Here is a 14,196-nt window from a genome sequence, read left to right as displayed (position 1 = left end):
CTTACTTCAGTTACAAGCAACATGTAAGATGATCATGACTGAAAAATCAGCAAAAACAAACACACACACAAATTTCAGTTTGTGCACTTGGAGTGAAATTTACCTGTTCTTGTGCTAGCACAGGCCTATATACCATTTAAGTGCCATTAACCCAAAGAATCACATATCCATTGTGACTTAAACCAATATTCACATAAACATATTAAACATGTGGAAACCAGTTAAAGAATAATAAAACCATTCTTGCACCATCCCTTCCTAAAATCAAAATTACTTCCATTCATTCATGCGACATCCCTCTGGATCTAGACAATATGCCTTTTACTGGCTGCTAGGCAACCTGAACACAGTACTAAGTAATAGCTGTCTATGTTTGTTAAGAATGTACAAAGTTACCCCTGTGATTTATTAATTTTTTTAAATAATGAGGAAACACCGTAAGCCCAAATAGAATGGCTTTCCTTTCTGATCAGTAATTAATATCTCTGGGAATACAGAACTGTTTGTCAAGAGACAGGTAATCCTGAAACACACTTATGGCAAGGTTATAAATTAGCTTCTTAGAAATATGCAGTAGATGAGATTCTTTCTGATACGCGGGGTTTTTTTTTAAAAATGCCAGTGGTATAAATGAATACATTGTAACCAGCTTTTATGAACTGTGTTTATAGAGAAATCCTAAAACACAAAATGGCTTATTCATTATCCTTCACCAATTCAATTCATTTCTGGAAAATTCTGATTTAAAGCAATTTATTCCACCCTTTGTACAAAACCACCTTCATAAACAAAAGCAGAACAATATGCTGGATGAGTAAAAATTACAGTGCATACAACAAAGTACACAGAGGTGTGGGGGTTTTTTTTTTGTTTTTACTGAATTTAATTATTACATTTCTTATTCCCTCTCAGGGCAAACTATGCCATTTTGCACTCCAGTAACAGAAGTTTTACAAAGCAAATTTTGTCTTTAAAAATATTATTCATGTTTTTGTTCTTTAATATGTTTCCTCCTATTCCCAACCCAAAAAGTAAAAACACTATTCACGGATCTCAAATATTTTCCAAATAGGAGCATTTATTGAATTCCTGACTCAAACTAGAACAGCTATGGGGAATCCTGTTATAAGGATTAGGTTAGGGCCCTCCTTTATTGATCATTACCCCTAACTAATCATTAAATCTTTGTGCATAAAATGTGAACTTCCTAAAACAAACATGCACAGAAATAAGATCTCCATCTTGCAAACACAGATCAATTTCTACTAGACATTTTAATGCCAAAGCACATTAGCCAGGTTAAAATGGTCTCTGACTGGCAAGCTTTTTACGGTCTTTACTGATTGGCACTCAAAAAAGGTATGAAATTCTCTCATCTTTGAAAACATAAAAGAAAAATCAAAGAAACTACTGCTAAAGTGAGCTTCCCACCAAATTCTCCATTGTTTTGATCAATGTAAGCAAAAGGCAAACCCCATAAGCACCAAGAGGGAGGGGTTCTAGGTTCTAATAATTCTGATTCATAGCGATTAATAATCACTATGAGGTACACTCACTACAACTGGATTTCTTCCTCCCCCATGTCCCACATGATAGCAGATAAAAATTTTATAGATAGCCACTCGAGTGCCACGACAATTCCAGTCTGCCATCTTTTTCAGTTTGACAGTCATGAAGCCCTATTGAATGATGTAGCCTTGGGAAAGCAGAGAACATTATAGGTCCCTAACAATGTTGCTCCATGAAATTTTGTGTGCGTGTGCGCACGCGCGCAAAGGAAACTCAAAGTATTCTTTAAATAATTGCATCATCCTTCTTACAGTAGGAAATAATTGTGTATTAAGACTGATCAAGTAAGAGTTGCTGCTAAGTTCCATTGGCCATAATATAAATAAAAAGAAAAAAGTTAGCATGACCTTGTCCGGAAAGCCACAAAGTAAAACAGTTAAATTTCCAATGAGGTTTCATTTAATCCAGAGTACCACATGCCTGGCCATTGTTTATATTATCCAACATCAGACCCATAATGCTCTACTGGAACAGCTCCACCAGGGCCAGAAGCCTCTAGTTTCAGCAGGGCTCAGTTGGTTTTAACTACTGTGTTGTTTAACTCTCCAACAAAGCCTTATTAAGCTTCTATTAGTTCTAACCCAGTGCACCTGCACCAGTGGAGAGCTGCTGGTGTAGACATATCTGTATAGCGAATGTGCTCTTTCAAGTTAAGTGGTCGAATGGTGTTGATGCCCCAAATCAGTCAAGGGCTACTTTTACAGCTAACGCATTTAGGATGAAATTCATTCCCGTGCAGAAGGCCAGCACAAGAGCTGGGCACCTTTTAAGTCCCATCCTACTTATACTCTTCAAAATAGGATTTAAGTCATGTGTAGGTAGGATGACCAGACAGCAAGTGTGAAAAATCGGGACAGAGGGTGGAGGGTAAGAGGAGCCTATATAAGAAAAAAAAACAAATATCAGGACTGCCCCTATAAAATTGGGACATCTAGTCACCCTCTGTGTAGGTTTTGTGCTGACTCTGCACAGTGATAAATTTCACCCATCATTATCCAAAGACACTGTCAAGGTAAAAAGTCATGGGCCTAATTCTCCTTTGCCTTACATCTCATGTAAAGTTTTGCACCCACTTCACAAAGATGTAGACAACTGCACAAGATTCAAGGCACTAGAGAATCAGGTCCCACAAATTTCAAAATAAGATATCTTATTTCCTTTGTTACTAATACACTTTGCATTATTAAAACAAAGAATTTTCCAATTATTTTTCAAGATGTAAGCTGTTTGTTTACTTTTTGCCCTTCATAGCTAATAGCCAATTTCATTTTGTTTATAGTCAGTTTCACCCATTGTTCTGCTTCTCATGCACAAATACAAAGAAAATACAAAGACCCTGTTCCCTCATTCACATTGAGTAGTACCTTTCTCTGCATATGGTCCCATTGAAATCAATGGGGAGTGGTACCATCAGTTTTTAAGCAGATTAGAGCCTAATGTAGGCTCTGTAAATCACTTTTTAAAAGAAAAGTAGTAAAATTAACACCAGGAGATACATTTATAAGAAAACAATTCCCTTCATCCTCCTACGAGCACTCAGTTGCATTTTGTGCCTTGTAAGGGCTCAGCTTTTGGTCTGTTAATAGCCACCACTACCGTGCTTAGTTTGATGCTTACATTCAGATTACAGATTCAGGTTTATGACACGAGCAACTGAGCTCAAAATAGGTTGAAATATTAAGTGGTTTTAAAAGGTACCTACTTAAAATCTTTGTTAAAACTCTTAAGTCATGGTTCATATTATGGATCTGTGAAAGGGATATATAAATAAAAGCACGTCACCTTGGAATTGTTAAGTACTTAATTTTTCATTCTAAAATAGTCTTTTAAGTCAACGTACAGTAATGTTGTTGATACTCTAATATTACAAATCCTGCTATTTTAGTGACTTCTCTCTGAAAAGTGATATATTATCTCTTTTCAAGTTTAAGGCTTTTCCAGAAGATTTCAAACATATTTTTAAAACTTTTGATTAATTCAAAATTTTATTTAGAATGTTCTTGATAAACCTCACATAATTTTATTGAGTTTGTCTTCCTTTTACAGACTTCATTAACAGCAGGGACATGACGTCCTGTAATAAAGTCAAACACAGGAGGAGAAACATGTTTAATTTGGTAATGGCTTTAAACTCTGAAATATCCTCATAACCCAAACACTAAATCAAATAATTTCACAGCTAGATCTGTGCCAACCTATATATCAGTTTTATTTTATTACCAGAATCTAGCAACATGGCAAAGATTGTGTTGCTATTAAATCTGTTGTACCTTGCACCTGAAGACATAAGAGATCAAATTAATTATTATTTACTAAGGAAAATGCTGTAGTTAAAAAAAAATCCTCCACTCGCAAATCAGGAAGGCAGTAGTTCAGAATGATGTGCTTTATACAGTGGTATATTTTAATCTAGAAACAAAAGGATTAGTTATGAATCCATTGCATATGGATTAATTAGAACACTGTGCATCTGCCATTTTTCTATTGGCCAGAAATGTCTGGAAAATGATAACACATTGTTTCAATTAACCTTATATCCAGTAAAAAGAAAAGGAGTACTTGTGGCACCTTAGAGATTAACAAATTTATTTGAGCATAAGCTTTCGTGAGCTACAGCTCACTTCATCGGATGCATTCAGTGTCAAATACAGTGGGGAGATTATATACATAGAGAACATGAAACAATGGGTGTTACTATACACACTGTAACCAGAGTGATCACTTAAGGTGAGCTATTACCAGCAGGAGAGCGGGGGGTGGGAGGAGAACATTTTGCAGTGATAATAAAGGTTGGCCATTTCCAGCAGTTGACAAGAATGTCTGAGGAACAGTGGGGGGTGGGGTGGGGATAAACATGGGGAAATAGTTTTACTTTGTGTAATGACCCATCCACTCCCAGTCTCTATTCAAGCCTAAGTTAATTGTATCCAGTTTGCAAATTAATTCCAATTCAGCAGTCTCTCGTTGGAGTCTGTTTCTGAAGTTTTTTTATTGAAGAATTACCACTTTTAGGTCTGTAACCAAGTGACCAGAGAGATTGAAGTGTTCTCTGACTGGTTTTTGAATGTTATAATTCTTGACGTCTGATTTGTGTCCATTTATTCTTTTACGTAGAGACTGTCCAGTTTGACCAATGTACATGGCAGAGGGGCATTGCTGACACATGATGGCATATATCACATTGGTAGATGTGCAGGTGAACGAGCCTCTGATAGTGTGGTTGATGTGATTAGGCCCTATGATGGTGTCCCCTGAATAGATATGTGGACACAGTTGGCAACGGGCTTTGTTGCAAGGATATGTTCCTGGGGTTAGTGGTTCTGTTGTGTGGTGTGTGGTTGCTGGTGAGTATTTGCTTCAGGTTGGGGGACTGTCTGTAAGCAAGGACTGGCCTGTCTCCCAAGATCTGTGAGAGTGATGGGTTGTCCCTCAGGATAGGTTGTAGATCCTTGATGATGCGTTGGAGAGGTTTTAGTTGGGGACTGAAGGTGATGGCTAGTGGCGTTCTGTTATTTTCTTTGTTGGGCCTGTCCTGTAGCAGGTAACTTCTGGGCACTTTTCTGGCTCTGTCAGTCTGTTTCTTCACTTCAGCAGGTGGGTATTGTAGTTGTAAGAATGCTTGATAGAGATCTTGTAGGTGTTTGTCTCTGTCTGAGGGGTTGGAGCAAATGCGGTTGTATCGTAGAGCTTGGCTGTAGACAGTGGATCGTGTGGTGTGGTCCGGGTGAAAGCTGGAGGCATGTAGGTAGGAATAGCGGTCAGTAGGTTTCCGGTATAGGGTGGTGTTTATAGGGTGACCATCGCTTATTAGCACCGTAGTGTGCAGGAAGTGGATCTCTTGTGTGGACTGGTCCAGGCTGAGGTTGATGGTGGGATGGAAATTGTTGAAATCATGGTGGAATTCCTCAAGGGCTTCTTTTCCATGAGTCCAGACGATGAAGACGTCATCAATGTAGCGCAAGTAGAGTAGGGGCATTAGGGGAAGAGAGCTGAGGAAGCGTTGTTCTAAGTCAGCCATAAAAATGTTGGCATACTGTGGGGCCATGCGGGTACCCATAGCAGTGCCGCTGATTTGAAGGTCTACATTGTCCCCAACTGTGAAATAGTTATGAGTGAGGACAAAGTCACAAAGTTCAGCCACCAGGTTTGCCGTGACATTATCGGGGATACTGTTCCTGATGGCTTGTAGTCCATCTTCATGTGGTATGTTGGTGTAGAGGGCTTCTGCATCCATAGTGGCCAGGACGGTGTTTTCAGGAAGATCACCGATGGATTGTAATTTCCTCAGGAAGTCAGTGGTGTCTCGAAGATAGCTGGGAGTGCTGGTAGCGTAGGGCCTAAAGAGGGAGTCAACATGGCCAGACAATCCTGTGGTCAGGGTGCCAATGCCTGAGATGATGGGGCGTCCAGGATTTCCAGGTTTATGGACCTTGGGTAGCAGACAGAATACCCCAGATTGGGGTTCCAGGGGTGTGTCTGTGTGGATTTGTTCTTGTGCTTTTTTAGGGAGTTTCTTGAGCAAATGCTGTAGTTTCTTTTGGTAACCCTCAGTGGGTTCAGAGGGTAATGGCTTGTAGAAAGTGGTGTTGGAGAGCTGCTGAGCAGCCTCTTGTTCATATTCCGACCCTATTCATGATGACGACAGCACCTCCTTTGTCAGCCTTTTTGATTATGATGTCAGAGTTGTTTCTGAGGCTGTGGATGGCATTGTGTTCTGCATGGCTGAGGTTATCGGGCAAGTGATGCTGCTTTTCCACAATTTCAGCCCGGGCACGTCGGCGGAAGCACTCTATGTAGAAGTCCAGTCTGTTGTTTTGACCTTCAGGAGGAGTCCACCCAGAATCCTTCTTTTTGTAGTCTTGGTAGGAAGGTCACTGTGGATTAGTATGTTGTTCAGAGGTGTGATGGAAATATTACTTGAGTCGGAGACATCGAAAATAGGATTCTAGGCCACCACAGAACTGTATCATGTTCGTGGGGGTGGAGGGACAGAAGGAGAGGCCCCGAGATAGGACAGATTCTTCTGCTGGGCTAAGAGTATAGTTGGATAGATTAACACTATTGCTGGGTGGGTTAAGGGAACCACTGTTGTGGCCCCTTGTGGCATGTAGTAGTTTAGATAGTTTAGTGTCCTTCTTCTTTTGTAGAGAAGCAAAGTGTATGTTGTAAATGGCTTGTCTAGTTTTAGTAAAGTCCAGCCACGAGGAAGTTTGGGTGGAAGGTTGGTTTTTTATGAGAGTATCCAGTTTTGAGAGCTCATTCTTAATCTTTCCCTGTTTGCTGTAGAGGATGTTGACCAGGTGGTTCCGCAGTTTCTTTGAAAGCGTGTGGCACAAGCTGTCAGCATCGTCTGTGTGGTATATAAATCTCCCCACTGTATTTTCCACTGAATGCATCCGATGAAGTGAGCTGTAGCTCACGAAAGCTTATGCTCAAATAAATTTGCTAGTCTCTAAGGTGCCACAAGTACTCCTTTTCTTTTTGCGAATACAGACTAACACGGCTGCTACTCTGAAACCTTAGATCCAGTGCGTCTGTTTAATTAGTCTGGAGACAAAGCTATACAGAGAACCATTTTAAGCTGCTGCAGCTGGCTTTCTAGAAGTTGGTTTGATAGCTGCCCTTATCTCTCCCTGTTTGACATCTTTTTCATGTATTTAATACAAATGGGAGTATTTTGCTAAGGAATTCCAAGTGGGTGCTTTGTAATTCTTCAGAACACAAAAGCCTGAGCACAGCTTTCCAACACAGTTTGAATGCAAATTTTCTGGGGTATTTGAAGGGTTAAACACTATCAGGATCAATTTTGCTGCATAAATGCATTTCAAGTCATCTGTCACGTGTAATAAAAAATGTTTCTAAAACATTTGCCCTTCATAAAAGAAACGTGATGAACTCCTAGCATAGTTGCTTAGATGTAGCCCTGTGCTGTACTCTGTTGCTCAGGAATCTTAGATCTTTTGCTGACTTGACAGTGAAATTCTGGCTCATTGCAGAAATTATATGACAGGGTTTCTGTATGAATCTCTCCTGCCAGTTGACATTTGATGTGGTTTCACCAGAGATGGCTTTTAGCACCCTTTAATGGGGTGGCACCCACCTCTCGCGAGTGCCCCCTGGCCACATGCATGTGCCTGTACTCTCTTTCAGTTTCTTGTGACCCTGTCAGCAGTTTCAATGACTCAGCCCTCCAGCTGAGTCCCACACAATCTGTGGGTAATACAAACAAAACAAACAGAGACAATCCAACAGAGACCTATCACAAGGCCTCTCAGTCCTTACACAGTCCCAGCCTGGTACTGAGCTGTACCCCAGGCCTTCCTCTCTGGAGGCAATGATTTTGCCCACTCTGGTACTTTCTGGCCCCAGCTCTCCAGCTGGGCCACTAACAGTTCAGGACCCCTTCCAGTGGTGTGTCAAATATTCAGGCCACTTCCCCAGTGGCTAATGGCTGCTTCCCGCACAGTCTCTCTATGGCACTTGGACGGCTTCTCTACTGTTCCTTTTCTGTGACAGGTGTGATAGGTAAGGCTACGATTTAGTCATGGGTATTTTTAGTAAAAAAGTCATGGGCAATAAACAAAAATTGATGGCCCGTGACTGATCCATGACTAAATCTTGGGGGGGTGCTGCTCTGGGAGGAGCTGGAGAGCTGCTGCTGGGGGTGGGGACCAGAGGGCCAGCAGCCCCAGCTGCTGGGGGCCGACCCCGGGACCACTGCTCAGGAAGTCCCTGAGGCCAGCCACACCGGCAGTTGCAGAAGGCATGGAGGTCGCAAAAAGTCACGGAATCCATGTCTTCTGCGACCTCTGTGACAGACACGGAGCCCTAGTGATAGGACCCAGAGGCCTCCAGCAGGGAGCCTCTGAGCCTGGTATACCATGTCACACACCCTCATGCCCTGTAGCTATCTTTGGGAGGACCCTCAGTAGTTGGAGTGAACTCACCTGTTTCTGCTTAGCGGTGCAATATTGCAGGAAGATGCAAATATATTTGGTGGATATGAGCTGATCAGATTTAGAGTCTCCAAGGGTGGGGAAAAGATACAACTACACAAAACCCTATGAATAATAAACCTAGAATAATCCAAAATTTACTTTCAAAAAGCCAAATATTTTGCTCTTAGCATTTATGATGACTTTTTCTGGTATATCTTTGCTCAGGTTTAAATAGAATATTTGGAAAGTGCCAGCACTTACCCAGATCTGCAGTTTCACCCGCTTGTCATTCCTGTAAACAGTTTTCACTTTGAAATCAATTCCGACTGTGCTAACAAAAGCTGGTGTGAAAGTGTCATCAACGTATCTGAAGAGGAAGGATGTTTTGCCCACACTGCTGTTGCCGATGATCAGGAGTTTGAACATGTAATCGAAATTTTGGTCTGAAGCATCGTTGTGTCTGTATCTGGCATCTGTTACTGAAGCCATCTAAGAAAATGACAATGACAGAGAGAAAATTTAAGAGTAGTTTAGTGTTAACTGTCCTCAACTCAGCACCTCATGCTTAGCATGTATCCCTTCTTTCTGAAGTATTTCATTTAAGTGGGGGAAAATACACTTTGAAATCACTTATGTGGGACCTAATTTTAGCTCTCAACATGTATCAGTGCATATAGAGGCAGCTCTAGCCCACTGTTGGGGGCCTTAATCAGGAATATTGGCAGGGGGGGCCTTCCCTACACACAACTCATACTAAAAAATTGAACGTGGGCCCCCACGTAATTGCTTAATCTGCTTATGCACAGCACCGACACTGAGAGCATGTGTAATTTTCAAGCCCAGGCTATAAATGTGATGTGCAGATCTGGATTCATCAAAGGGATAAATTGGTGATTTTAGGTTTTTCCAAATATTAACAGAGAAACAGCATTCTTATTCAAATTACAGAGTACTTCAATAAGCTGCTGAGAAGTGAAATCTCCATTACAATGCACTAGCTTTGGCAGCTGGGACAATTCATTTAGGCAGCCACAGTGGGCAGGTAAAGAGAAATAGTTTCAGTAACGACTACTGGAGAAAACTAGCATTTCCTAAATACCAAACTGTGCTAGGTGTGCGGGTTGTCTATCACTCGAGAGGATCTTTTAAAGTTTCCTATCAATACTGAAGAAGAAAAAAAGTCTCACTAAGTCCATCCATTATTTATCTGCTTTCAAAATAGTAATTAATAAAAATGGCATGTGTGTGGAATGGAATGGCTCAGAGGAACTGTCAATGGCATTGTGACAGGTTATACTACCCCTCTGGGTTTCCAGAGGATACAGGCCCTGGGGCCAACTGAGAAGAGTTACTTAAAACCCCCTCCCTCTCCTATGCTCCTTGGTAGGATTTAGTGACCATGCAGAAAAAGGTTAAATTATCTGAAAAGTCAAGGTAGCTGGAACTCATCAGGCAACCATAGCTCATTGCTTTAACTTACAAGGCAGGAAAAGAGACACAAGGTGGGAAAGATAATACCTTCTACTGGACCAGCTTCTGCTGGTGAGAGTGACAAGCTTTCGAGCTTACACAGAGCTCTTCTTCAGGTCTCCTGGGACCAATACAGGTACAACAACACTGCATAAGGCGGGAAAAAACAGGCAGGGGATGCTCTGACTAGAGAAGGAGACTGTGGAACTCAGTCAGAAAACAGGTTTCTGTTTATCTTTTCATCGCTGTTCATGTAGACAACTGGGGATGTGGGCCAGGCTTTAGCCTTTCCACAAATTTAGGGATTGCATCAATAAAGGAAACAGTGACTTTGGAACAGAAGTTTGTTTGTCTCACTTTATCAAAAGTGGACAAATGTAGTCGTGGTGCAAAACTACTCATTAAAGCAACGTTCAACAGCTATTACAGCCCCCACCTCCCGAATAAAAAAAGTTGTATATGTCCCTGCTGTGTGTATCCTGGTAGGGGAACATTTTCATTTATGGACTGTGTGTGTGTCACTGAGAGGAGAGGCAAGAGGGCCTGGAGTAGTTTGCCCCGTGACAGATACGTGGAGTATTTCATTTCTAGACCACAGGTTCCAATCTAGCCTGGGGCAAAGGTGACTGGCAGTTGATGACTGTTCAGTGGGTTATGTGAAATCAGACAGTCTGAGTGGAGGCAGCCATCTTCTAACATCCCTCTTCTTGCTGGCAGGGTCAGAGAGGTCAAGGACTGGATGGGCCTACAGACAGAACTCCCCACTCATCCCAGAAAGTTATTCTATCCCATTGTATTCCTGAGCACATAGTACAGAGCACAAATTGTCTTTGGGAGTCAGACACCCGGGGGGGGCATTCGGTTTTTTTAAACTGCCACAGTGGTCACTATCATGCTGCCTTCCCCTTCTATTACTCCCAGGATGAGGAAGCCTGTTGTTGCTTATCCACCACTAGAGGGAGCCTGCTGCCAGGTAAAGGAGGCAGTGAAAGGAGCTAGGCGTAGTGCACTAAACTCTCTCTACCCTCAAGACTCACAACTCCCCTAAAAGTCATTGTAGCCTGCTGCCTATCAGCCAGAGGCAAGGAGAGGAACCAGGACTGGTACAGGGAGTTTAAGGCCAGAAGAGGCCATTAGATATCTGTTTTGACCTCCTGTATATTACAGGGCATTAAATTTAATCCAGTTACCCCTGTAACCTGGATTCCTTAAATCCCTTTAATCCCAGTGGCTGGACTAGAGTCAGGGCCTCTCTTTCAAACATCCCACATTTCAAGAGAAAAGTCACTCCCTTTAGTCCCACAGCGCCCTACTTTCTATTCACCTTTGGTGTCCCCTCCCATTTATTGTGGAAAGTTATTGACACCATAAATAAAGAACCATTGCACTGAAGTGATAGAAAGGATTGTTTACTCTCATGGAGTGAATCCCATGGCATCTTACCTTCCTGCTTGAAGAATGTTGTGTTCCCGCTCTTTGGAACTTTGTCACACACTGCTACCCACATGTGGGCCCAGGTAGGTTGAGCGCTATGGAGCAGGGGAATCCTATCCAGTACTTGATCTAAGGCCTCATCTACATACAGAATTCCACCAGTTTTACTAAAATCCATTTAAAACCAATTTCATTAAACTGGTACACAAACCCATCCAATTAAACCAGGATTATATCAATTTCTTATGGAATTATGCAAAATGCAAAACCAAAATAAACCTAGTTTAAACCAAAGTAAGTGTCCATGAAAGGGTTTGCATCAGTTTAATTACATTAGTTTAAAATCATATCTTTAGTTAAACTAATGCAATCTGGACTACAAGGCCTACCTGTTTTACAGACTATGCAATGAGGACAGTTTATTCAAGAGCACCTAAAGCAACAGTTAAACACTCAGTTATATTGCTGCATGCAGCAAAAACTTCTGCACAATTACCCTAGGAGAGGCTGAGATTCTGTCACATTATATATATTTTTATTTTAATATTAAATGAGGTCAAGATCCTTTGCAAACTCACCAACAAGACACAGTATGAATTTTCTTCTCAAACGGGAAAATATTCTTTTATTCATGACTTTTGGATCCGAGTCGGAATTTTAAAGCAAAGGTTCTAACTAGCTGCTCACTCACACACACACACAGCGCCCCAATTTCTGATATTGGAAATCTGGTCATTTATTATACACCGAAGAAGACGCGCCAATTTTTCTGTCTTAATCACTGTGTACTTATCCCCATGATGGAAGAAAGTCAGAGGCTTCACATTTAAAAGTGCCTACTCTTCTTGATACACATTATCACCACAAGTGCTAATGGGAACATGTGCTGATGGGCAGGAGATCATTTTCTTCATTTCATATTCACTCAGAGAGAGACAAGGTGGGTGAGGTAATATCTTTTATTTATTTACCCATACGCACTTGGCATACCAGATTCATCACCATCATCACTTAAAGCCTGGCCATTTCTAGAATTACAGTTTGACTTCAACTGACAGGTGACCCACTGATTAAATCTGAATCAGTCTCTTCTGTCAGGTTTCACCTTTGTGGAATCCATTCACCAAATCCAACATGGTTTTTAAAATGAAGTACTGCTGCTATCCCTGGATCCACAGATTGTTATAATCAAAAGGGCAAACAGCTACAAATGCTACTTTCAAATCTCTGTTAAAAAAGCAATTACAGAATGTGACTGGCCAGTATAGCTTTCAATTGAAGCACAGCTTAAAAAATAAAAAGTGAGTGATTCTTGGAAAGAACATTCTGCTGTTTTCACAGAAGAGCAACTCTAGATGGGATGTACAGAGATTGTGCTGGACTCAAGATCTGTTAGCTGAACCATAGCAATCAAAAGAGGAGTTAAAAGTCACAGCAGCGTCGGGGGGGTCACAAAGTTTCAAAAACTCTTTCAAGTTCAACTTTCTTGCTTGAACTTTTGCCCCCCTGTGACAGTTTGGGAAATCTATCTTTGTACAGCTTACCCATTCTGTTTGATATTACGTACTCTCTATATTTATTGGGGGTGGGGTCATTAAACTTTGATGGTTTTCTCTTCAAATGGAGGCACCCTATGTCAATGAGCTAGCTAGCACTCAGAAAAACCAGCGCACTCAGGTGACCTACTAACCAGGCGACCTGCTAACCAGGCAATGATCATCTGACCGGGGGCGGGGGAAGAAGGCTGGTATTTGAGAATGACAAGGGGGTCATCTGACAGAGGGGACTGTCTGAATGTTGTAAGAGGAAGGTATTATCCCTGGCCATTTTAGAGAGCAGAAGGACACTGACTGGAAGCAGTGCTTAAAATGGACCTGGTCACAATCGGTTTCAGGGGTAGCAAAATGAATAGCAAGCTGGGTCACTGAGGGAGTGTACATTTTTAGCTCTACCTTGGGGGGCGGGAACTCCCCTCTGATTGGCTACTTTAACACCTCCTGGAGAGCAGCCGCCACCAATTAGGAGTCCCGCAGGAAGCAGACAGCACTCGCTCTTAATCTCCCCAGCCCCCATGTGAGAATCTGATACCATTCTCACATGAGAGGAGAGGAGGAGAGAGAAGAAAGAGCCTAGCGGCTCCTGTCAGCTCTGGTCCCTCTCCCATATAATGTGAACCATGGGACAACTTCTCCCCTCTCCCTCCCTGCAATACCTGGCCTGGAAAGGGGGAGAGGGCACTCTGCTCCAGTTCCATCAGGCCTTGGAGAGGAGACATAGAACCCCAGGAGCAGTAGAAGTGAGGCTGAGGCAAATGAGAGCCAAATTGATGGGGGGACAGGATTGATTTGGGGGTGGCGTGCAGGTTTAATTCTTGGGCAGAGGGACTTGCAGATGTGGGGGTGATTAAAGACTCCCCACTCTTTTCAGATCACTGTAAACACTGACTGAAAGAGTCAAAGAGACGGTACTCCATGGTCCAGAGAAGAAGCCAAGAGCTACCGGGGGGAAGGGGGCGGGAGAGAATCCTACCACCTCAGAGTAGTGTTTCTCAACCTTTTCGATACTAGCGACCAGCTTGCCGTCTTCTGAAACTGTGTCAGGGAGATCTCAGGGACTGGCGCCTATCCAAGGACCGGTCATCGAGAAACATTGCCTTTAGAGGACTTTGATTAAATCATAGGAACAGAGGATATAGGACTGAAAGAGGCCTTCTGGATCACCAAGTCCAGTCTCCAGATATTGCAGGGAATCCTGCCCTCTAATCCCATCCAGAAACTTATCAAAC

General features: G+C 42.2%; 1 protein-coding gene across 3 annotated transcripts in view; it reads right to left on the bottom strand.

The window, feature by feature from the left end:
- Positions 1-14,196, bottom strand: part of RAB3B (RAB3B, member RAS oncogene family) — a 123,092-nt gene that overhangs the window by 92,296 nt on the left and 16,600 nt on the right. For all 3 annotated transcript variants that reach the window (XM_037907634.2, XM_037907636.2, XM_043521090.1), the window contains one exon: positions 8,769-8,996. In XM_037907634.2, the coding sequence (XP_037763562.1) occupies positions 8,769-8,996 (228 nt within the window). The remainder of the gene's footprint in view (positions 1-8,768; positions 8,997-14,196) is intronic.

The sequence above is a fragment of the Chelonia mydas genome, chromosome 8 (genome assembly GCF_015237465.2).
Source record: "Chelonia mydas isolate rCheMyd1 chromosome 8, rCheMyd1.pri.v2, whole genome shotgun sequence".
Classification (NCBI taxonomy): Eukaryota; Metazoa; Chordata; order Testudines; family Cheloniidae; genus Chelonia; species Chelonia mydas.
This window is presented reverse-complemented; position numbering and strand designations above follow the sequence as displayed.